General features: G+C 40.8%; 1 protein-coding gene across 1 annotated transcript; it reads right to left on the bottom strand.

Moving 5' to 3' along the window:
• Positions 1 to 581: 581 nt before the first annotated feature.
• DNAJC21 (DnaJ heat shock protein family (Hsp40) member C21) lies at positions 582 to 24,819 on the bottom strand. The gene is made up of 12 exons (XM_074356946.1): positions 24,520 to 24,819; positions 16,915 to 17,008; positions 15,581 to 15,704; positions 15,148 to 15,270; positions 14,458 to 14,762; positions 13,438 to 13,589; positions 11,369 to 11,456; positions 8,578 to 8,736; positions 8,126 to 8,168; positions 4,368 to 4,540; positions 1,576 to 1,651; positions 582 to 1,066 (listed from the first exon to the last, which is right to left on the bottom strand). The coding sequence occupies exons 1-12, from the start codon at positions 24,614 to 24,616 to the stop codon at positions 902 to 904; spliced, it is 1,599 nt and encodes a 532-aa protein (XP_074213047.1). The 5' UTR covers positions 24,617 to 24,819; the 3' UTR covers positions 582 to 901.
• Positions 24,820 to 26,312: the final 1,493 nt, after the last annotated feature.

Here is a 26,312-nt window from a genome sequence, read left to right as displayed (position 1 = left end):
AAATATTTCATTAAAAAAGTTTCTCTCCACTGAATGATGGAAAAAACAAAATTAAAAATTTTCTGAAAATAGTGGGGAGGGAGAAAAAAAAAAACCAAGGCAGAATATCCCTTGTTAAAGAGTCAGAATAAATTCTGCACCATCTGCTATCTTGATCCATCATGCTTTACAGCTGTCACCATGCCAAAGGAGGAAGCACCATGCAAATTAATTTGTTCCACCTCCACAATTCAAAAACCAGGAAGTTACATCTTATTGATAACTGCCAGTAAAATCGCAACTCTAATCAGTAAGTATACCTTGAAGGGATACTATTCTTGAAACACAACCATGTATGTTCACCTAGTTCCTACCTATCATTGTCCTTGAGGGGAAAAAAAAATGCAGTAATCAACAATAGGTTATTTAGAAACAATTTTAAAATCAGAACTGGAGTCATGGTATCAGGTGGGAAAAAAAATCTATGACAATTTTAAAACGTTCTGAGTCTTCAACAGACCATGAAGCATAATAAAACATAAAAGCACTGAATCATATAAAAATACTTAAAGTGAAATTGACAAAATAAAACAGAAAGGAGCTTTTGTATGTGTTAAAATAATTTAATTCTCCCTGTACATTTCTGTCCACGTGAGGCAACAGAATCAAGAATGCATATTTTACAATATTTACCTGTTTGAGACATTCAAGTCAATTCAGATGGCAAAAGTAGAATTCAATCACTAATGAAATGTTTAAAAAATATATATTAAACAAAAAAAAGTTTTACAAGATAAAAAATAATCTTCCACAATGCAGTAAATTGCAGATCACTGAAATTTTAACTCTTTAGATGATTTCAGTTCGGTTTTTGGTTTCAAAATTTAGAGACAATCAAAAAGAAAAACCACTGGCAGAATTTCTATCTGTTTTTACGTTTGTCTTTCTTGCTTCTACTACTGGTTACACTGTTTAAAGAAGATGATGAAGGTGCTCTTGCATGACCTGTGGCCTTTAGATGGTCAAAAAGCTTATTCCGGGACGGGAATTCACTATGGCAGGTTGTGCAGCTGATAAGAACATCACTCTGAGAAGGGAAAAAAAAAATCATAAATAAGAACAAGTATTATTATTTGATAGAGGTGTTCTTATGTTGAGATTAAATATCAAATAATTGCAAAATAAAGACCTTTCAACAAAATGGACAGCTACCAAGACAGGCTCAACAGAGGCAGCTGTTCTTGGAAGCCTAGTGTCATTAACCAACATCATCACCTTAAGGGTCCTGAGACATTCAAGAGCTTGTACCACATGGACAAGGCTTTGGATTTCAGAGTAATGGAAAACAGAGTAGTAAATATTCTGGTACAATCGGATATGTCCAATATGCTTCTTTTTACTTTAAAGAAAACAAATGTCAGTGGCACATATATAAATTCTGTTTTCAAGGAAAACCGCTGATGGATCCGCACCCATGGAGCAGGTGCAGAAGGGCTCACCAAACACACACATCTTTAGAATTAGAATTAAGAATTCAGATTACAGTGCTTAAACCATAAGGTCCACTGAAGAGCTGTCAATATAATTTTGACCTACCACTGTCTGTGGTTCAGCAGGTACTTTGACAGATTTTTTCACATCTTTGGCTTTCTTTCCTTTGGGTTTAGGAACACTGGAAAATAAATAAAAGAATTCAGCATAATCCAATAATAATGCACCTCTTAACTGTCATCTTGCTCCCAAGAAGACTCAAAAGAGTAACATGCATTTTAAAGGCTAATCCATTCATTTTAATGGCCAAGTTAATACATTTTCATATCATAAATGAAGAGCTTTAGAAAGTAACTTTAGAGATCACATTAGATACCAAATTTAACACAAAAATTCAGGAATTTATTTAAAACAGTGAAAACACAAGCAAAAATAAGACTCCTAAAATATCTCTGAACTTTAATACAGTGTATTTTCATAAAAAGCAAAGCACTTAATGCTCCATTTACTGATGCAAACCATCTTGAGAGCCACCCAGCAACACTCACAAATAATCCACATGAACTGTGGTTCCCCAAAGGCAATTTGCTGAACCTTTTCTGACAAACATTATTTCAACAGTTCCACAGTGAAAGGAGAAAACTAAAGACACTATAATGTGTTTTTCATAAAATTAAATTTGTTCAGTGTAAAGTATTTTCTTATATTAGAAGATTATGTCCTCCCTGCTGATCTGGCGGGTTTTTCCCCCATATTCTTTAACCCAGAAACTGCCAGCCAGCACAGGCAGTTGCCTCCTATTCTGCTTTAACACCAGAACATTCCTCTCCTTAGTCTTCTATATGAATTTTCATTTTCCTTTGTCACTTCATACTTCTCATTTGTGCTAACCAAATTTTTAGGGTAAAATCTGAGTGCAACTACATCTGCAGAACAGATGGGATGGGTTACAACCAACGAGTCACAATGTGGCCAAGCACCTCACAAGGGTGCTGCTCTTCAAGCAGGACCCCAGAGTTTGCTTTCAGTTACGCGGCCTCTACGTTTAAAGATGCTGACTACAACATCACGCAGGATTCAGCCAGCTTTGAAAGAAACAAGAAAAGGACACAATGGCATAAAAGGCAACAAATTAACATTTACTAACTTATAAAATATCATCACAGTTGTGCCACAAATATATCCAAGAAAATTTAGGATAATATTCCCAGAGAACAATTTACCATATTATGAAAGACAGCAGCTCTGTCTCTGAAGTTATTATCTAAGCCCTTATTTTTAAAAAGAACTCTAGAGAGGGTGTAACATACAGCATAGGAATATACCCATAATCCTGCAGTAACTTTGTACACAGAAAGATAGTTACTAGACTTATTCTGATTGATGAGTAATGTAAATAAATATTGAATTGCTATGTTATACCCTTGAAACTAAAATAGCATCATATGTCAACTCTACTTCAATTTAAAAAAAAAAACTGTACCCTGCACATACACACACTTTTTAAGGAAGAGCCTCTCACTAGGTGGCTGGTGTCCGTGCGCTCAGAGAAGGCAGAAAGGCCTGGGGCGTCAGGACACCCAGGAGGGGTGTCGACCCCAGCCTGCCACTCCTCAGCAGCGAGGAGGTCACTTGAGTTCTGATTCTTTTCCTCACATCAGTAAAATGAGAAAGCTGGACTTTATCAGTGGTAGCCAGTGTTTGACTGTGAGCAGTGAGAACCCTTTTTCTTCCCCAAATACACTCCCACGCCGAGGGAAGATGACTAATGAGTGAAAACATTTTTAGCTCTAGATGAAGGAGGTGGTCAAGGGCCTGGAGCCCCACTTTTCAGCCCACCCCTCATGTAGCCAAGCAGCCCCCAAGAGACCTGTATAGGACACTGGGGCCACACAGAATGAGCTGGGCTGGGTCCTTCAAGTAGTCAGGCAGATGGGATTAAGTGACAGCTTTGTTTCTGGAGCAAGTCATTTAACCTGAGACTCAGTTTCCTCATGTGTAAAATGGGAACACACAGCGAGCAGCAGAGTAGTGTGTAACTTCCCCTTCCAGCCTTCCACTCTCCAGGCTTCAAGGCCTCCAGATGGCCAGTTTGTGGAGGTCATGTCCTCACTTTCTTACAGCCGCAGGCCTCCTCCGGGCCTCCATAGCATCTCTTCCCTCATTTATGCCACCTAAATGCCACCACCCCTCACTCCTGCTCCAGTGCTGGGCATTTTCAACTCAGGCTCGCACCTTACTCTGTCATTTGAACTCTTTTTTTCATAGTCCTGTGACAGGAACCCTTAGGCCACCTACTGTTGAGATCTTTCCTCAAGGAGTAGGAAATCATTCTGCTCTAGAGGAACAGAGGAGGCTGGGGGCAAAGAGCCAGACCAGGAGAGGAAGGCGGGGGAAAAGAATGCCGCCTCCCCTGAGCGAGACCCTCCCCCGGCCGACGGCGGTGGCATGTGCAGCTCCAGGACTCCAGGGCCCCTTCAAGCAGCAGGGCCCCAAGCTGTGCACATACACCCTGACGACCGCACTCGGGCTGGCACAGGACTGGCCCGAGCACGGAGGTTCAGTTAGTGATGCTCAGGCGAGTGGGGCATGGCCTCATCAGCAGCCTTGACCTCAGCTGAGTGCCAAGGATTACTGATCCAGAGCAAAACAAGAATGTCAGCAGGATGAGGGGAACAAAAACGGGTCCGAGCAACTTCTTTCTGCTTTGGGTCGCACTGCTGAAACGTCTGTGAGCACGTCGTCCAGCATTCTCCCTCCAACACTGTCCTCTGCAGATGCATGTATGTTACATGAGTCACAGGTGCATCTAACTCACGGTGTCAGTCATGGGAAAGGAGGCTTTATTCACTACACCAAGAGCCATCCTCACCACCAGTATTAAGCAACTGACTTACCTTTTCGCTTCACTTTTGGGGTCATCACATAGTTTGACAGTCTCTGTGACAGCCACATTTTCTTGGGGACCATCTCCCAATTCTTTGGCACTGTCCTGATTTAGTTTGTTATCTTCCAAATCAATCTTTACTCCTTCTCCAGTTCCATTTTCATTAAAATTATCATCATAATTCTAGGTAAGAAAACATGCATGCCATTACAAAATAAATATCCTAGTAATACTGGCTTCTTATGTTATGTTGCCAAATAGCTGTAATAAACAATGGTGATGTCCTGTGCACTCTGGTAGGAGAGTATCTTCAGGAAACAAAAAGGACAGGCAGGGAATAATTTAAGAACATGAATACCCACTGCAGAAATATTAAATTGGGGGAAAACTGGAAACAATCCCAATATTCAATAAATGAACGGTTGGATATATGAAGAGAAATTATAAAACTCTCTAAAAATCATGTTTCCAAAGATACTGATTGAAATATGTGGAAAAATACAACATATCAGCAAAAATGGAGGAGAGAAAATGATATATAACATCTGATTACAATTTAATTCAACATTAAGTAATATCCGAAGCGAAATTAGGGATGGTATTTATTATATTCTTCCATATTTTCCAAAGGATCTGCAATGAGCAACTATTTCGTAGTCAGGAAAAACAACACAACAACAGACATAAAAGAAACAACAATAACAGGCATTATGAAAGAAAAAACACCTGGCAAACAGATCTTCACTATGTGCAAGCAGTTGTTTCCGTTTGGAGTAACATTTTGCCACACCTGCTTCTCCCTCTCTTCTTCCCTCCTGCCCTCTCTCTGCATAACACTCCCCACCACGAGCTGACAGTAAGCCGCAGGCAGATACTGCATCTCCTGAGAACAGAAACATTCTCCCACAGATCCGCAATACCCTCTTCGTGCTCAAGAATTTAACACTGACATTATTGTTACACAATCCATATTCATGTTCCAATAATGTCCTTTTTTGTAACCCCGACAGTGGATTTAACAAAGCACCACACGTTGCATTTAGCTGTCGTATCTCTCTTATCTCCTTTATTTCAGAACAGTACTCCTCTATTTTTTTGTCTTTCATGATACTGACAATTTGATGGTGGTTTTGTAGAATGTCCCAGAGTTTGGCTTTGTCTGACTGTTTCCTTGCAATGAGATGCAGATTAAACATTTCTAAGCAGGAATACTGCAAAGATAATGCTGTGTCCTTCTCAGTGCGTTTTATCAGGAAACAAAATGTCAGTGCCCACTTTTCAGTGATTAAAGTCTCATCATTTGGTTAGGATGGTACTGCCAAATTTTTCTACTATAAAGTAATTTTTTCCTTTTTTAACTAATAAGTAATGTACAGAGTGATACTTTGAGATTGTGTCAATATCCAGTTCCCTAATAACGATTTACCCAATGGACCTGGCATCTACTGATGATCCTCATGGGAACTATTTATTACATTGGTGGATGCAGAACAGTGATCTTTCTGCTTCTGTCAGTCCTGTCACTTGCTTTTGTACTAATCCACATTTTTGTAATGAAGCTTTTCTGTCTGCCTCCTTTCTCCAACTCTCTTTTTTTAGGCTTAATATAGATACTTTCTTTTTTTTAAATAAAATCAATGTGTAAAACTCTTATCACCACTATTCTTCCTGATGACTCAAACTTTCCCATATTTGACAAGCCCCTAAGCTGACTCCTGGGTACTTCTGACTTACCCCCATTGATTTTTGAATTACTCCCTTAATTTCTGGCATAGATAATCTGGGCTCACCTTGTACCTTTCCTGCCTCAGCCCTAGAATCAGCCATTTCTCCAAGGACCAAGCCCTGCCTCCTTTTCCTGGGGAAGGAGATTTAGAAGCAAAGATGCTCATTCACTTTTAGGCCCTCAGTGTATTCTGCTCATGCATGTATTATTTATTTTTTTATATCATGAGCTCAGACTGATACCTCCAATTCCACCCAACATCAGTGTGTTACCTCTTTCCCTCAATCTAGACTATATTTCCTTTCTCCCACCAGAGAATCTGGTTCCCAAAAACACTAATAGATCTACTCATTTGCTCTAGCCTACAATACATATAGAACAGTTTCAGAAATCCTACTCCAATATCACCAAAATATCTACTAAGTTCAAGATTTTTTCTTTCGCAGTTAATTTTGTCTTTAGAGTATGTCCCATGGATGGTGTTCAGAATACTACGTTCAGAAGTTTCTTGGATTAATTCTTCCTTGCTGTCAGCCAGTGTGTTTTGTTTGTTTACTCTCAATTTTAGTTTTTTGGGTTTTCTTTCGCAATCTTTGTTGGCTTAATGTAATTTTTTTGGCAACGCAAACAGCTCCCAGCCCGAAGTTTCACGGTTCTCGGTACCTGCTGCCTCCTGCTCTTTCATCTACCGAACGTGTCTTCACACCCCCGCCCCCTTCAAAGACAGCCTAGAAAATGTCAGGAAAAGTGCTACGTGACCCTAGGTCTGAAGTGGGGCTTTCCTCCTGATATAATCAGAAACCATAAAGAAGAGGCATCGTCAAGGAACACATATGGTTCTGGAGGGGAAGAATGGGCTGGTAAACTGCAGCATTTTCACTGGTAAGAAAGACAAACACATGGGTTTGCTGTTGCCATCTTAGGGCCTATCCTGCATGACTGAGATGAGATGCGCTGGGTTAGGTACAGAACCCTCTCCGCTCTATTTTGCCTTCATCCTGGTGGTTCCGGCGCACATACAAAAGAGAATGTGTTCTAAACTAACGACTGGAGAGTCTCTGGGTGGAAGATGCTATCAGTCATTTTATAAAAGGAACATACAATTTGCTTTGTGGTCTTACAGTTGAGGCAAAAAGTTCCAGTCACAGTTTTAATAGTGTCATGTGTCATGGATCATTTTTGGAATTGAAACAGATAGAAATTATCTAGTATATTATAACCATTTGCATAAATAAGTCAAACCTAAAGTTTTATGAAAAATTATTAGTTACCTAAGTTTTCTTAAAAATCAGTACACTTAGCATTTAATACTTAATCTAATAAAATTAGATTAAATTATTAAAATAGGGCAGAAATCAATTCCATTCCCTGTAGAACCACCAAATATCCTTAGTAAAATGGACAAGCTCATTTTGTTGTATAGGTTAAAAAAATCCTAAAGATTGTGTTACACATATAACAACATAAAACTACATTTAAAAATAATTCTTAAGATAGAAATTAAATTTGAACCCCATGTGAAATATTTAAACTACTTAAATTTTTGAGTAATATAAACATTTTTTTTTCAAGAATTACAATCATTACAAGCTTCTAAGCAAATGTTCCTTTTCCAAAATTTCATTTATGTGACTGGCAGAATAAACTTGGATACACATACGAGCAATCCCCAAATTTTTATATCTTTCTGATTTTAATTGTTGTCTTGATTTCATCAAGAAATCTTGACAATCTTGTCATCACATGTATCCAGATTTTTTTTTTTTAATATGGGCCCTCAGCTAATTTGTATTATGGGAATTCCACATGCAAAATTTTTAAACACACAGACAATAGTAATTAGGTAAATTAGCCACATACAAATAATGGGGTGAAGCACTGAAAAATCAAAATATTTTCAACTCACTGTAATCTGTTTTACAATCAACATGAAATTAGGGAGCAAAAGTCCCTCTCCTTAATACGGATTATACTGAATAAACAGGAGCATCCAACTTTATACTTGATGCTGAATGTTAATAAAACTTTCCCAACGTACGTACCTGTGCTGGTTTCTGTTTCTTTTTCTTCTGTTTTTTAGAAAGCCTAAGAACAAATATAAATCAAAATGTCAAACACCTAAGTAAAAAGAAAAAAATACTGAAATATTAGTGATAAAAGAGAAGTAAAACATTAAAAAGTAGTAATTCCATAAAGCATTAAAAGAAAAGGAAAGTATCCACATTATCATTTTAGAAAAATGTAACTGGCTCAGTTAGTAGTAATTAGCATGTCTACTACCCAGGTGGAAAACGGCTTTTAATACAGTCATAATATATTCTGTAAAAACTGTATTTGACATTATCTCTTTACCCCCTTCAATACTATAAACTTCCCTTAATTAGAAGAAATGCAGACAATATTAACATAACAGAAGAGCTTCTTTGAGATAACAGAGCATTTAAATGAAATCTCTAAATGTGCTAAACAGGTCGAGAGACATTTTTGGAAGTACTTTTGTTTTGGTGCATCCTCCATTTCTTCCTCCGAATTGGCATTCAGACTATTTTCATCGGTTTGAGGTCCTGAAAAATTTGCTTCCTCCTCCTCCAACTGTTGTTTTAACAGGGCAACCATCTCCCGGTGCTTCTTCGATTTCTCGTGATTCCTCAAGCTGAAAGGACAAGCTGGTGTGAGCGGCTGCAATGGGATTAATTCACGTGTCCAACTATGTTGCTGGGTGAGTGCAGCTAAGCTAAAATGAACTTTTTCCCGTTAACTAAGCAAAACGTTAGTGACACTACGGGGCGGCCCAGAACCCTGTCGGGATTTCTGCAGCATCACGTGCAGCGGAAGCCCATGACTGCGCTCTTTCCTGTATCCCAGCACTCTCCACTCCTTCTGTCCTTTCATCTACATAGTTTCTTCCTATCTTTTTTTTTTTTTTTTTTGTCAAATTCTCTATTATCTTTCCTTTCCAATTCTTAGAATTCAAGTCTTCCTCACTGTTTCTTCTTAATCACTGAGTATTTGCTCCCTGGGAAATTACAAAACAAGATCCTAGCATTAAAAGGAAGAAGACCCCTTGGATTTGAGAACTGGTAAGCTGGGGCCTTGAAGCACAAGAGGAGTTTACTTCCTTTTGCTTTTTTCAAGAGGGGTCTCCCTTCTCACTCCCGCCACCCTAAATGTGAATTCAGACACATCTCTACCCTCTGTCTAAAACTCCATAAGCAGTGTCTACTTTAGTGTCCCCATGGTAACTAAGTAACACCTCACAGAACAGAGCTGACAACACTTAAGCTTTGAGGGTTAGATAAACTAGAAAGTAGGAAACGTGTGTCTCTATCCCCTTTGTCTCATCCTGCTCAGGTTTGGGTTTTCTAGTTGGGATTACTACTCCTCCTTCCTACTAAAATTCTCCTTAAGACCAAGGTTCCTTGGAGAAATTGGAACATCTTATGGCAGAAAGTAAGCAAATATAACTGGGACATGACGCAGGACATGTGAGCCAGGATCAAGGAATTCTCATTCTCACTAACCATGTCTGGAAAACTCTGAGCATGAGAAGGGCAACAATGAATTATAAAACACTGAAAAGAGATTCATAAATTCACACTAACAACAGGTAGATAAACACTCCTGTGAACAGCAGAGGACAACTGATGACCAGTGACGTCGGAGCTCTGGCACCAGAAAAGCCTCATTTTGAGACAATTTCAGTGAAGACTGGTACAAGCTGAAATCACCAATGGACGCTGAATCTAGGAAGGAAATTTTGAAGAAGACCAAGATATCTGCACGGCTTTAAAGCGTCTCCCCACATATTAAACATGTTGCAAGGAAAAAAATACTAACTGTACGGTGGAAAAATTAAGATAACACCTTGACTGGATGATCAAAATGATCACCACCAGTGAGGGGCAGACAGATGTCTCTGCCTCCAGATACGAAATCTCAAGAGCAACACGTGTTTATACCGTATTCCAGCTAGGAACACATAACCTGAATCTAACCACGAGGAAACAGACAAACCCAAAATGAGACATATTCTATTAAAAAACATTTTAAAGGTCAGTATTCTTCCAAAATGTCAGCGGCAAAGACAAGGGAACTGGTCCAGATTGAATGAGATTAAATAAATAAACGCAGTACATGATTCCAGACTAGATCCTGTACTGAAGTGGGGAAAATGCCACGTAGGACATTAATAAGGGACTGACTGACAAAAGTGAATGAAGGGCAGTAAATGGAATAAAAGCACCGTATCAACGCTACACATTTCCAGAAGTGACAGCTGCACTGTGATTATGTAAGAGAAAGTCCTGATTCTTAAGGAATGTACACTGCAGTGTTTAGAGGTAAAGGAGCATTATGTATGTAACTTACTCTCAGACTGTTCCAGAAGAATCTTATCTGTGCATGAGAATGAGTGCACACAAATGGGGCAAAATGAGAGCAACAAGTGGACCTCTATATTCTATTCATGCAGCCTGTCTGTAAGTTTGACATTATTTCCAAATAAAAAATAATTTTAAAAAGCTCCTCCACTGTTGCTCCATCTCCTTGCTTGTTTCTCACCTGCCTGCCTCGCACCACCTCTCCCGCTGCCCCGCCGCCTTCCCCGGGTTACACAGCACCACTTAGGACTCCACAGCCCGTTTCACCCTTTCATCTCCTGTTCTTTACTGCATGTGTCCTGCTCCCTCTTCCCTTGCTAATTCTACTCTCATTTTCTCCTGTATCCCGCCCCCCACCACCACCACTTTATGACAGTATCCTTTTTAATGCTTCCCCTGTGGTCACTGCAGGCAGGGCAGGTGTGACGTTCTCGGGTGGGCAGCAGCAGCCTGCACGGGAGCGCGACAGCTGGCAGTGAGCTTGCCCCCAGCAGCGGAGAGAGATGACCAGCTAGCAGTGGGTTAGCCTCCCTGCTGGTGTGACTCTGCCTTCCTCACCAAAACAAGTGACAGTTCTTTCTGGAGACAGCATGCATGTTTAAAAAGCAGCTATTACACAGGAACATTGCATGAACGAGGATCAGCACGACAGGTTTTGCTGCTGGTATAGATTCTTCTTTCTCCCCTGCTGGGAAGCTATTCCCCCAAGATGACATGTGAGGGCTAAGGACCAACTGCTACAAGCCTTTATTTATGTATGTATGTATGTATGTATGTATGTATGTATGTATTTACTTACTTACTTACTTACTTATTTATTTATTTATTTATTTATTTATTTAAGAACTTTAGAAGTGTTACACTTTGCCTCAAAAGAAGAGGCGAGTTCAGAGATATTAAACTTACGCCTTTTCCGTCTTGAAAGATTTATCACACGCTGGGCAGTACAGGTCATCGTAAAGTTCTGTATCTTCTCCCTCATCACTCTCTTTACCTACGAGATGGAAGCTACAATCAGAATCCTGTCTGATTAGAACATATATCTAAAACATGGTAACCAGTTACAACTCCCTAGTAAGGATCAAAAGTTGCACATAAATTAGAAACTAAAATTTTTGTTATTTCCTCATCCAAAAAACCCCAATGTTATCAGGATTTGAGTTGGCCTTTAAAAGCAGCACTGACTTACAATGGAAGGCATCTAAACAGATCACTTTACTTTTCACGTATTTTCACAAGTCTGCTTAGAAAACGACTCAAAACATTCTCAGAGTCCGGGGTGTGAGCCCAGTTCAAAAACTCAAACATCACTTTCATAGTTCCACTACAAAGTAGTTTTTTCCCACAAAGGTTTTTTAGTTTACTCGAACAAGATTTGGTGTAAACATATTTATAATTTGTTCTACTTTTAAATGCTTAAATAAACTTAGCTTATAACATTCCATCATTAGAAAGGTCATAAAATAGCATATTACACGTAAAGTTTAAAATTGCCTTTACAGACTTTTTATAAGCCTAAAGCTTTATTACAATGAAATAATTATTATCAACATAGACTATAAAATCTTAACAACTAAAAAGCTCAACTGAAAGTCCTTGCATAATCCCACATTCTACCTCTACACGAAATGAACAAACTGATTGCCATTGGGAATTTATTATGGATCAATAAAGATCCCAAGGCATTTCTTCTATATTCTACATTTTTTTCTAATAATAAGTAATGGTAATACAATTCTGAGGGACATTCTCATCTGAAATCATAAATGATCAAAATACATCCAATTTAGTATAAGACATTATTTTCCAATTATTTGTATACTTTCAAATAGTTTGATCAAACAGTTAATACAGAATGCTGGATTTGAAGTCAAAACCTGGATCTAAAACGCTCTCACACATTCTCAGACATCTCCCATAACTTCTCAGAGTCTTAGTTTTTTCATCAGTAAGATGGGGATGACTATATGAGCAAAAACCCACATTTAAGAAGCATTGTGTAAGGATTGTACAAGATCTTGTACGTAAAAGCACCTTATAAATTGTAAAACTACATAATTATGCCACCTCATGTTTATATAGCACTTTATAATTTTCAAAGCACCTTCACACATACTACTTCTAATTCATTAATACAACATTTCATTTCCTAATCATCTGGAAAAAATAAAAGTTTGTTATTTTATCATTTGGGCTATTCATCTGAAAAACCACATTTGTAGATAAGGTAAAATTGATTAAATTATGTTTAGATCATTTAATTCTATTTCTCATGGAACAGCAAGAGACAGCGGGGGAAATTGGTGTATTGCTCTCCTCAATAATGCCCAGTCCTCGCCTGTTCAGGTAGTCACATGCCTGTGCTCTAGTGATAGAGGCAGAGAAAAGACACAGCCCGGCACGCCAAGAGGAGCCCCTCTACAAGTCAGAAATGAGAGGAAGAATTTATATATACCACATAGATTCCTGCACAGTATCAGCTTTTCTGGAAAGAGTTGCTATTAAAACTTGACCTACTGCAGAACTGCATTTTTAAATAATAACCGGTTACACCTGACAACATGCCCACTTCTCAATATATTCATGCAGCCAGAAGCACAAATGGTTTAAAACATGGTCTGAAAAGAATCTGTTAATGAAATTACTGCAATCTTACTACTTCTATAGACTACTTTTGCTTGGCCACGCAAAATTGTTTTTCATTTCAATTATCTGCTATATTTAAAAGTTGGGAGATTGCATATAAAAATCCAGATTTCCAGCTTCACTTAAAAAACAAGCAAACAAACAAAACAAACGTGAGACTGGCAACAATCGGCTGGAACCTAGGTGATCTCCAGGTTTTCACCCCCTCCCACTCCTTGTTGTCTCTCACCTGAGCCCTTTAAAGTTTACTGAAAGCACCGTGAGTGAACAACTCTTGCTCACAAAAAACATTTATTTTCTACAGTTTCGTAAGGAATGGAAGAAATTACCATCCAGTCCATCTTTGAGCTCATGTTCTTCCATTTCATCTTCACCTGATCCATCTCCAAACTCCTTTTCATACTGCGCCTCCATCTCCCTGAGCTCCTTCTCCAGATCGGCCACGGTCATCCAGCTCTGCTCTTTGTACTGCTCTGCCAGTCTAGACACACACAGCACAGTGTCTGTACTTGTTTTATTTACTTTTGGGACTTAAAAATCCATCCCCCAGAGAGCTTCTTCCTCGCACATTGTCAGTGCTTACAAACTTAAAACCTGTGCTTGGTTGAAATGGGCAAAGTCACTTAAATCTGTTATTTGTTCTGTGGCTGATTTCAATTGCTCCACTAGATAATGAGTTTCCAAACATATAACTCTCAGTAACTCATTAAAAAGTCTTCAGGTGGTTTTAAATCGTATGTATCAAGTAAAGTGCTAATATTCCAAAGATGAGGTGGGCAGAATTCTCAAGAAGTGAACAGTTTTTTTTAAAGAATGCTGTAATGCTCTGGGCACAATGCTTTTACAGTGACTCACAACAACAGTACTTTAAAGGCACTAAGATGAACTAAATATCTAAGAGTACACTGACAAAGTGGAGTACTACAGGGTGCTGGACTGACTTCTTGGGTCCAGTTTCCACTTCTGCAGTTTACTAGCTATGTGACCCCAGGCCTGTCTGCCTCATTTCCTCAAAAGAAAGAGGATAAAAACCAGAACTTGCTTCACAGATTACTGTGAGAAAGGCACTCAGAACAGGGCCTTGTACAGAGTAAGAGTTCAATTAACGTTAGTTATTATTAAATGTTAGAAAAGTCTGTAAAGAATCTCAAGTATAAAAAGCCTCTGAAAGAAAACATCCAAGTCAAAAGAAAAATCTTTTCATAGTAGATGAAGGTCTCATCCAATGCCAGGATGTAAAACAGAAGGATGGAGCCAGGATGAGAACTGAAGCCCCCACGCCAGGTACTCGCTGATGCTCCCTGGGACGCACACCCCGTCAGGGCAGGGCCCAGTCGTGCACCCCATACCTGGCCTGCTTTAGCTTCTGCTGCCGCCTCATCTCCTCGGCCTTCCTCGCCTTCTCTGCGTTCTGTTCTTCCACCAGTTTCCGATGAGCCTGCACTCTTTTATCTCTTTTACGAATGAAAGCGACCAGCTGGCGGACAAGCTCGTTCTTTTCTTTCCTTGCTTTGTCTCGAATCTTTTTGTTCTCTTTTTCCATGGCGCGTTTCTCCCAGCGGTTTGAAGCTTGTCGTGTGTCATACTCTTCTTTCCAAGCAAAGTTCTTCTGAGTGCAGAAACTCTGCCAGTAAGCGTAGAAAGGATGGACTACCTAGTGACAGAGAAAATGGGCATATTGCTGGGGTTTTTAGTCTTTTTTAGTAAGGCAGAGATACTGGTGCTGCAAAATATCTAACCTCCTTTTTTCATATATATATATTCAACATTACCATTAATCAATAGAGAAGACAGACCTTTGAAGGCTTTCCAAAATAAATCGTTCTTCAGAATAAATTTGATGAAGAAATTAGTGGAATGGAACCATGATCAATAAATAAGGAAAAGTAAATAGGGGAGGCGACCAGGAAGGAAGAAAGAGGAGGAGAGTCCCAGGATAGGACCAAGATCTAGAATCCATTTTTTTTAAAAAAAGAAATGGGGGGAAACGACACACTGATGAATGCTAATCACAACGTGGCAATGCAGTTTTCTTTTACCGTATCATAGTCACTCTGGGAGTCTCCAAAAGTTGGGAAGTCCTCGACATCCTCTTCTAAAGCACATTCTAGCTCTTCCTTCGCAATCATTTCAAAAACGTTACGATACACTGTATAAAAGCCCTAAAAAAAAGTAACAGAAACATGAAGTCTTAATACTTTTGTAGTCTAATCACAGAATAAGAGTTTAAAATGTAACATGGAAACCTCTGATGTTGAAGAATTGCAGCCCCAAGCTCTGTCCCTGCAAGTACGTTTAGTTTCAACTCGTGGTTTTTACACGCTGACAGTTTAAACAGAAAGGTGATGAGTTTTCAGTTTTCAAAATGAACAGTTTCACTTTCTATTACAGAATAATTTTAAGAATTCTCTTTGTATTTGAGAGTCTTACTTAAGCACTTGATTGGAAATTATGAGTGAGTTCATGTCTTACCTTTTCATCATCTCCATAACCAGAGTAACAGGTCACAGTGAAATAGTGAAGCAAGTCTAAGCTGTCATCTTGATATTCCCCGTCAAGCCCACCTTTAAGCAGAGCCTCTCTGTGATTATCATACCTAAACACAAACAATTAGCAACAAGAGGGAAGGCTGAATAAATAAGAATTCCAAAGAACTCCTTACTCTGAAACAGCCAAAAGATCATTATTGCACATTTTAATTGTGGCCAAGCCACAATCAAAACATTTTAAGAAAAATAACAATATGAAAAGACTTAGTCATCTTTCACAGACTGCTGATTAAAAAGCTATGACTGCAACCTCTAATACAACACAGGCGTTACACAGGACTAGGCCGCATGGAGAGGGAAGTTTCATCAGCCAGGGAACTGCCCCGACTCTCCCAGAAAGGAGCTGCACTTTCACAGGGAAGAAACTGTACTGAGTGGGACAGCAGTGGACGTCATCTAGTCCACAGACCAGTCACACATTTGAGATCTGAAAATTTACCAACATGTACCACGATAAAGAAAGGCAGGGAAAATTTTCAAAGTTTCCAAAGGAAGGCAAAAGCATTTGTAAGGCCAGATCTCCAAATTTCTTAGGAGGAGAAAAACTGAGGATTCTCTGATTTTCATATAAAAGACAATTTAATAAGAATCTTCTTTACAGCCTCTCTCTCTTGTCGGCCAGCCATGCTGTAGACTAACACGCAGAAGATGTGCATGGTTGATCTGAACACCCACCTGCTCCTTGTAACAGCAGGATCTCACACAGTTATGTCAGGGCTTAAAGCCTATTCCTTTGTAGCAAAAGTTCATCAAGAATCTGGAAACTCAGAACTCCAAATGTAGAAATGTTTGTGTCGAAATGTATTAAAAGATCAGGTCATTATTAGTTAGAGTATCTGTCATAATGGAGAAGCTTAACTCAAATTCTTCATATAAAATAGTTCTTGGGAAAATATTACAATTCTTGATGAAAACAGTTTTGTTTTTCAAGGACAAGTCAACATTTTTCCTTTTCTGACATCAGTAAATTTGTCAGACATCAAAGAGACCTTACTTAATGAGAAGTCACTTCATAAGTATCAAAATTAAAACTATCTAATATTGCCAAACTTCCTGTTTCATCATCTATAAAGCCAGAGTTGGAGTAATCATCTCTAAGGTTCCCGCCTACCTAAATATTGCATTTTGTATAGTGAACAGGTGACTGGTACTTCAACACACCCAAAACCATTTAACATATTTAAAAAAATTTTTTTAAAAACCCTACTGGCAATTCTTTCCACCAAGACACACCGGGAGGGGCAGCGTGATGCTCACCATGCTCTCTCCTGAGGGTCACTCAACACATCATATGCTGCTTGGATTAGTTTAAATTGTTCAGCTGCTTCTGCGGCATTATCCAGATTTTTATCTGTTAAAATAAGGGCACAGAAATTCAGTCATCCAGAAAGTAGAGGACAGAATCTAAAAGGGACCTCTTTCATCACAAACTCCATAAATAGATGAGTGTACAAAACGAAGAAAAACCACCAGAGAAAAGCAGAGATAACAGATGACAGCTGATAATCAGGATCTGCTATAAGTGTCAACCTGAGCAGAAATTTCATGCTTTTCCCTAAACCTCAGTGCATCACTGGGCACTCAATCTGGATATCCACAAACAGAAAACTCTGAGTAGTACACATTTTATTTCTAAAAGGATCAAAATATATACATCAAGTCAGTTATAGAAAAGCTGTTACTATTCAGTGCTAGATTGTGTTTGATCTGTCTTTACCACTGTCCTTAAGGTTTTCTTTCTTATCAACACATCCCAAAAGCTCATATATTTTTAAAAATATATACTACTGTCCCATAGTTGTGCTTCCTTAACCGTGGAATTCAGATAGCATCTCTGCCTCAAAGTGGTAGCCAGCTTCCAAGATGGCCCCAAGGCCCCCACCTCGTGGCATTCACACCCTTGTGGGGTCCCCTCCCATGTCACTACGGCTGGTCTGTGCAATCAAAAGCAGGCGGCAGAAGTGATGATGGTACAGGACATTATTTCCAAGATTACGTTATGCAAGACTGCAGTTTCCATCCTGGGTGCCCGCTCTCTCCCAGCTCACCCTGGAAGCAGCAGGTGCCACAGCAGGAGGACACCCCACGGTGAAGAACGGAGGCCTCTGGTCCACAGCCGACAAGCAGCAAGGCCTGCCATGCCCATGTGAGTGAGCTTGAAGACAGTGATGGTTCAGCTCCGTGAGGAACCTTGAGCCAAACCACCCAGCTATACTGTTCTGATTCTGATCCTCAGAAATTGTGTGAGTCCATACAGTGAATATATTTGCTGTTTATTTTAAGCCCTAAGTTTTTGGCAATTTGTTACACAGCAATAGATAACTCACACACTCAGAAGGCAAAATATCTTAAATCTACTATGAAGTATATCAATGTTCCTTAAGCTACAACTCAATACTTGCCTTCTAAGAGGCAAGAATATATGACAGAAACAGCCTTAAAGCAAGGCCTTCAGGGGCACCCTACCTCCTCTTTTCAGATACCATTATACCGTTCCAAGTCCTTCAAGTGGCCTTCTGCTCAAAAACTGACACTGACAACGCCTTCTCCAGTGTAGCAATTTGTACAGCTCTTTTTTTTTTGCCATATTTCATATTTTATTCAATTTTAATATGCCTTTCATTAACTTTTAAAACAAAATGAGTTTAGAAAACAATGCACTGACCACATAACTCCTTTTTTATTTTATACAGTTATACAAATATTCTAAATACACATTTTATGTTCAAGATGATGGCAAATAGGATTAACTGTACAGTACATAAGGAAAGAAAATATTTTAAGCATTATATAGAAGAGAAATATCTATACAAAACAAGCAAACATGGGATAAAATTTTTTATTTTAAAAGTATTCAACAGGTCCACAGGTTTGTAACAAAAATATCTTTACACAGTTCCTCACAATGCCGCATTAATAGCGGCAGCAAGACAGCGGTTTTAGAAAATGTTTCAAAATGCTACACATGGTACTATTGTTTGCACAGCTTAACCAAAATGACAACTTTACACTGAGTCAAGCAAAACCTAGATGAAATATATCAAACAACTTGAAAATCATTTATATAAAATTCATTGCATATTATCTTACTCCGTTATTTAAAAAGTAAAAAAGTGTATTTACAAAATATTTCACAGTCAAAATTATAAAGCGATCGGATATCTCTAAGTAACAACTCTTGAAACAGACTGTTCAAGGAAAACACAAATGGTTTTTATTTAAAGAGGTTTTCAGTGCTCCTTCCACAGGGAAATAAATATGATCTCCTCAATACAGCTGTTTTTGCTAAGATGCTTTAACACAAAAAGCTCTAGGTATTTTAGAATCATGGTCCCTTGGGATTGAAAAGGGTAAAAACAACAACACTCCATCACAGGAGCCCAGCTGTATGTGAGGTAGTACAATGCAGGTCTGACTCCTCTTCCACAGAGCAGCCCAGTGGGTCATCTCCTAGCCTACCTCTTCTCTGGCCCAAAGCTCCCCTTTCTGACCGCACACCATGATACCTCTACTTCAAATGTAGTCAAGACAGAAGCCTACGATCAAGGGGCCATTTATTAACTCCTCAACACTCTAATTCCATGCACTATAGCTAATTACATTAGCTTTAGCAACAGCAACACATTAAGTCATACTGAATTTACAGCTGACGAAGTTTCAAGTATTTTTCATATTAATTACTGACAAGCTAATTAATGACTATATAACAAAACTTTAACTCAAATACAGCACTTAATCCATTCTGCAGCAGACACTAAAGGTTATTAGATCATCCAACACCTCCCGCTCCTTTTTCTCTCATAGCTTTTACTGTGGAGGCTGGATAAGCTATAAAATAAGCAAGTATTTTAGCTCATCCAGCCTCCTTTGCTGCTAGAAATGGGCATGTGACACAGTTCTGACCAATGATATGAAAGCAGGTGTCTATTGATGTATTTTCCTTCTTTCCTCTTCCTTCTTGTCTTGTATGTGGACATGACAGCTGGAGCCTCAGTAGCCATCTTGAGACTATGAAGGAAAAGTCAAGACCCTCACAGTGACATTACTTGGCCACTGAAACAATGTCAACAGGCACCACCTCCAGGACTTCTTGTGGTTGAGAAAAATAAATTCTTAATTTACTTAACCCACTGTAGCTAGGTTTTCTGTTATTTCCAACAAATATTATCAAATTCCACCCTGTGTCAGCCCTGCTGCGACAGGGTTCTAAGAACAAGACACCAGTATCCTGTTGTAATTACATATTTTAGATTTTGCTTACCACTCTGTAACATATACTACTAATTGTATACCCGACATCTATTCTCCTCTTCTTCCTAACAAAACTCTGTTAATAGTGGTAATGTACCCAGTTAAAAAAATTCATCTCCCCTTAGCTCATCCCTTGTGTCCTGCTCAAACCCAGGATATACTGCTGCTGGCAGATTATGAAGACTGAGGCAGACACTGCTAGTTTATCCCCTTCTTCCAGTAACAACGGAATCCTAATTTTATGGGGGCATCTGGTCCCCAAATAAAGTTTCCATTCCCAGTCTCCTTTGAAGCTTGGCATGACCATGTGACTAAGCGCTGGTCAATAAAATCTACAAAAGTACTATGGCGGCTTTTAAGACTCTCCCTTAAAAGGCTACCAGCAAACACTGTGTCCCTGCTTTACCCTTTCCTCCTCCGCCCTGCTGCCTGGGATCCTGGGCTGCCGTCTCAGAAGAGGAGGCCCCATCTGATAGGTGCTGAGCAGAGTCCAAGGACCTCATGGAGCAGAGCTGCTACACTGGGGGTCACCTGCCTCTCTGCACCTCGACATGACAGCAACAAACTTCTTTGAGGCTTAACTGCTTACACTTGATGTAAGGACTCGCCTTATGGCCAGGATGATGAAGCAGGTCTTTGATGGCTTCATCAAGCAGCTGGAGTGACCAAGATCGGCCACTTCTGGATTTCTTGTTAGAAAAATAAAATGACTATTTGGTTTGGCCACTATAGTCAGCTTCCTGTCACCTGCAGCTGAACACAATCGCGATTCACCTTCAAAGTGACAATCTAACTCATGATTTCTATATCTTCATCAAATCATTAATAAGAGTTTTGTCAGATAAACAAACAAAAAAACCCCCCACAGTTCAAATTCAATCAGAATGGCAGAAAAAGCCAGTAACTAGATCTTCTGCCATGAAACAAAGAAAAGGTGACTGTCTCGGGGTGGCAGGTGGGTGGTTCTTCTTCACCTTTTTATCTGTGCTGTACTTTGTCGTACTGTTTCTTCCCACTTCATTCCTCCCTCAGAGAAATCTGGAGAAAGCTAAAGCTTTACACATAAAATGCATCAACGCACCATGTGAAAGTAAGATCTAATCTCTTATTGAAACTTCTTTTTCACATAATTGTTTCAATCTGTCATATGGCTTTTTATTTCACTTAAATATGCCTATACCTGGTTGACAAGGAGGTTGAACTGAGATCTAAAAAGCCTGAGTGTAATAAACTAAAAATCAATCCCCAAAAATGGGAAGCCCACCTTAATTATTAGCCAAATGCAAAAGCCACAGGTATTGCAAATCCAGTCATTAGAGTTTAAAAGACATTCTTATACTATTTTTCTCACTTTTCTCTTGATCCACTCACGCCCTCTTCCAATTTCTCCCAAATCTTTTCACAGTACCTTCTAGAACATTTCATGGATCATGTCATTTAAGCCCTGCCTTGACTGAGACCAGGCTACCTGAGAACACCACTTCCCTGCAGGCCTCCCGGGCTCCTCCTGCTACAACTTTCACAGGTCCGGCAGTAGAAATGACATCCTCCTGGTCACCAATCACTTACTCAACCTGAGTACAAACCAGTATTCTGTCCAGATGCAGACCTTTTGGCCATCACACCTTCCTCCCCTCTCTCTCACTGTCCACAGATCTCCCAACCACTCCTCCTGCTCACTGAGGATTTTGGCACATGACTCAGAGTCTCCACCCCCAGGTCCTATCGTCATCCTGGGTGACATCAGTGTCCCTGGACTTGCTGGTCTCCCCACCTCCAGCCTTGCCACTAATCAATTCAGTCTCCCCATCACAGCCAGAGATATACTTGAAAAACACAAACCTGTCATTTCCCCTGCTTCCAGCTCTTCAATGGCTTCTCAAAGCCCTTAAATTAAAATCCAGTCTACCTAATCCAGCTGACCACAACCTTCAGGACCTGGCTGGGCTCACCTCTTTCTGGTTCCTGGGCTCTGCCATGCTTCCTCTTGCCTCCCACGTCCTACATTCCCTGCATTCCCCCTTTGGCCTCAACCCAGATGTCACTTCTTCATGGATGCACATCTATCCCACCCACACAAAAACCCAGTCCAGGCTGGTACCTGTGTTCATAAGCACCTTGTGTTTGCCCTCACACAGCCCTGTCTTACCAGACTGAAACTGCCTATTTTCCTCTCTGTGTCTTGCAGAAGACAGCTCAGGCCAGCAAGGCAGGGACCATTCTTATCCAGTTCACACAGCAAAGCTTTCGGGGAAGAGTCATCAGGTGCATTACTGAAAGCCTGACTTTCACAAGGAGTGACCTCACTAGGCAGTGCTATTGACCCTACTGGAAATTATCCTCAGTCCCTCAATAAAAGAAATAAAGATCATTTCTTCCTTTTTTAACAATGAAACCAGGTAGCCTTTCTATTTGAGATACATATTAGCCTTAGAAGCCCAACCCACATGTTAACCTTGGAAACTTCTAGTGCAGTACATTGCACACAGAATGAAATGAAACATTTGCTGAGTGACAGCCTTAAATTAATGAGCCAGCAAAGTATATCAAAATCAAGTGTCTCCTGGGAGAATATTTATCCCTCAGATGTAGAGGCATCTTCAAACCAAGGTGTTTAGGATGCTATCAATTCTGATGAAATTCAAAGAAGTTATACACATTTAGCTCCTAACACATTTGGTTTCAAAGTAGTTAACTGATATTTTAGCAACACTTGAACACTTCCTTTCTTCCCTGCACTGGTTTCCAATTAATCACCAAATCTGGTAATTTTCCTTTGTAACATCTCTTCAACCCAGGCCTTACTCCTCCCACTGATCCCAAGCCTGGTTTTGGCCCTTACTTTCCCACAGTGGGCTCTACCTGACTTCTGTCTCCATCCCTCCTCAAGCCATGCAGCTGCCTTCATAGTTTTTCCCCAAGATATCTTAATAAAACCAGCCTCAACTCTTCATTATTGGAAAAACAAATTTCACAGTCCTTAGCCTAACATTCAAAGCCCTTTACAATCTAACCCCAAACTACCACTCAAAAAAAGTTTTAATTTGGTCATCAAAATGATATTATCATTTGGTCACAAGCATTAATCCTCTTCCTCACCCTTTCCCACCCAGAGAGTCAAAGAATTCCTAACTCGATTTCTAACAGTAGCCTCTATTACTCTAAGAACATGCTTCTAAATGATTTTTGGATTTATTAATTTTGGATATAGCTAATGACTTCCTGCTGTGATGAACATTCAGCTCATTTACCTCTTCTGTTTCAGTATATACCAGATTTTTTTCAGTTCCTCGGTTGGTAATCATTGTAACTTTAAGCAACAAACTCATACCTTTATTTCCCTTTCCATCAACTACTTTGGGCCCGGAGCCCTTCCTTCGGCACGTCTCTCAAACCGTATTTTCAGACTTCCAATAAACACTGTCTTCAGTCAAACTGTCCCCTGGACCACCTGTCGTCCACCACGGTGCTCTTTCCCATACGGTTAAATTCTCTTCTTCCAATTCCATTCCTCCAGGACCCACCTAAAGTCCAGGCTCTTCTGCCAAGGGGAAGCCTCACTGCCTCTCAGTCCGTAGTGAAAATCCCCTCCCCTGAATTCCTGGGCGCATTTATTAGTTGTTCTGTTAATCCAACTACCAATTATACATGTCGTGCTATTTTGTTTGCACTCATATTTAACTTTATGTGTGTGTAAAGGAGTGTTTTCCAAGCAAGACGCTGAGGTCTCCGTCTTAGCATTTCAGAATCCACAGGGTGCTGATGGTGCATATACTGGAGACTATAAACATGCTTATGGATTAGTGCTAATATGAAGGCCCCTTAGAAACCTCAAAAAGCTGAGATTCAAATACTGTCTTAGTTTCCCAGTCCAGATGATCAGATTACTTCACCAAAGTCACACAGGCCTGGACTACAACCAAACAAAACACCCAAAGGAAGCACACTTCTAAGTAAACACATAAACTTCACTAGGGAAGACACTTAATGAAAACTCTTAATCTGCCGAACTCCCGAAGCGAAGTACAGGGTCACTTGGCCTACCAAAAGAGAAAGAAAAAAAGTACAGCTATTTAAAAGAATTTTTACTTGCTCTTTTGTGTTAATTACACTTCAGTGGATGAGATTCCTTGATGAAGTTAAAGGTAGCCGAGGAAAAGTCCGGAGAAGCCGAGCTGCAGGGGACTCAAACAAGGGACAAACCGGAGGCAGGACTGGGTTAAGACCGCGAGACTCCTCCTCCCTCGGGGCTGTCTGCGATGGGGTGGGAGGAGCAGGTGAAGTCGCTGGGAGGTTATCTTTCCCCATCCAGTGGCAATGCGGGAAGCCGGGTGCGTTTGGGAAGGAATGGGGTGCTCGGGGCTGACTGAAGCCTAGGGGTGGAGGGCTGCGTCCGGCGAGGGATGCAGAGGACGCTCGCCGCCAGGGCTGCGCAGGAGCCACCTGGCCGGGCGCCGGGCGGGGCGCGGGCACGGTGTCCAGGGCGAGGGGAGTTACAGGGCCGGTAGGTCGGGGCACAGCCAGGTTCCCCGAGTTCCTCCGGGGAGAGGGGTGAGAAAGGTCGGGGGGGCCGAGGTTTTTGCCGGGGCCGCGGCGGTTGGGAGTACTTACCCGGGTGCCATTTCAGGGCCAGCTTCCGATAGGCCTTCTTGAGCTCCTCCTCGCTGGCGTCGCGCCGCACCCCCAGCGCCTCGTAGTGACACTTCATCGCCCGGCCGGGCGGGGGGCTCGGGCCGGGGCCCGGGGCGGGGCCAGAACCTGGGCCCGGGCCGAAGTGGTGGTGGCGGCGCGGACGATCCTCTCCTGCGGCGGGAGCCCGGCGCCCGCACCGGGCCAGCCAGCGAGCGCGGCGGCGGCGACAGCGGCGCGGGGCGACGGCTGCGCGCGGCGGCGAAAGGCGGCGCGGGTTGCGGCACGCGGCAGCGCGAAGGGGGCGGCGCCGGCGCCGGCGGCTCTGCATGGGCGGGGGGAGGGCTCTGTTCCGGAAATAGTCGCGCGGGAGGGAGGCGGGGCCGCGGTGGGGAGGAGGGGGCACCGCGGCTGGGAGGAGGCGGGGCCGCGGCGGGGAGGAGGCGGGGCCGCGGCGGGAGGGGCGGGGCCTCGTGGGTATCATTGTGAGGGGTACAGACGGGCAGTCAGGGTGACACCAAATGGGCAGGCAACCTGAGAGCTGAGATAGAAGTCTGATGGGATAAGATTCTGGAAAACATCTTGTAAGGTTTTGAAGATAACTCCTCATTTTGAGCCCTGCCTTTACAGATGAGAAAACTCAGGCTTGAAGTAGTCAAGCGGTTTGCTCAAGCCTCCCCAACTAATCAATGGCAGGATTCGGTTGGATAAACCAGGTTTTAAACTCTTTTCAGTTACCTTCGGTTACCACTTAATGAGATCTCTAGTATTGCTTATCCTGGCCAGTTTGCATGAGAAATAACAGAAAATAAGATGACTTAAACTGAAGCAATTTAAGAGGGAAGCATCAACACGCTTTAAAATAACACAGTACTAAATGTTTTACCACCAATGTGGACGAAATTGTGCTGACCCATCCATCCATTGCTCTTTAATCCTAACTTTGTGGCCTATAAACCTTCATTTCCAAGATTGATTTAGGTTAAGAATGCAGTTAAGGGATTATATTTAAGCAGCAGGTTTTGGTTGATCTAACTGATACATTGTATTATGGGAGGCAAGATCTGTACAACTGTTCCAAACAATTTGATAAGGTGTCAAAATTGTATCCTAGTTGTTATTAAAATGCCTCGATACATCAATTTATTTCACTGTAATGTGAAATGTATATATATGTATCAGTTATTAGTTGTAGTTTATATTTGTCAACCACATATGGTTAGGTTTGGTTCTCTTGCTAACAAAATTTATCATACAGGGTTAGGGTACCCAAAATTTAGGAAGGTTGTCCCTTTCTTCCCTAGTAACCTGCCCCCTGCACAATCAAAACAAACCAACTCTAAACCTCAAGTTTCTAGGCACACAACACTGTCTCATCAACTCATTACTCAAAATTCAAACACCTGTCTCTTTTCCAAAGAGGGAAGATACCATATGGCCTTGGCTTGTAAACTGGTAATGGGTGGGAATTGAGAAGTTTTGAGTGTAAGGAGAAACAGGACCTTGCACCATCTGAGAATGGAACTGGGGTAGTGGGGAGGGTGTTGAACAGAGTAAAAAAAAAATTTTTCTTCCTCCATCTGGTTTTGCTCCCTCTGAGATTTGCCTGTTGTTCCTCCTGAGGGAAGAGGGATCTATTTTTGCCTATAACATTGTATCAAAAGTTAAACAGAATTACACTGGATTTAAATTGTAGTCTAAAGGAAGATCTTTATGAAAACAGGTTGACTTTTTCCCCTTAATTTTTTAACTTTTTTTGGGGAGGGGGTAATTAG

This window comes from Camelus bactrianus, chromosome 3 (assembly GCF_048773025.1).
Source record: "Camelus bactrianus isolate YW-2024 breed Bactrian camel chromosome 3, ASM4877302v1, whole genome shotgun sequence".
NCBI classification, from domain to species: Eukaryota; Metazoa; Chordata; class Mammalia; order Artiodactyla; family Camelidae; genus Camelus; species Camelus bactrianus.
This window is presented reverse-complemented; position numbering and strand designations above follow the sequence as displayed.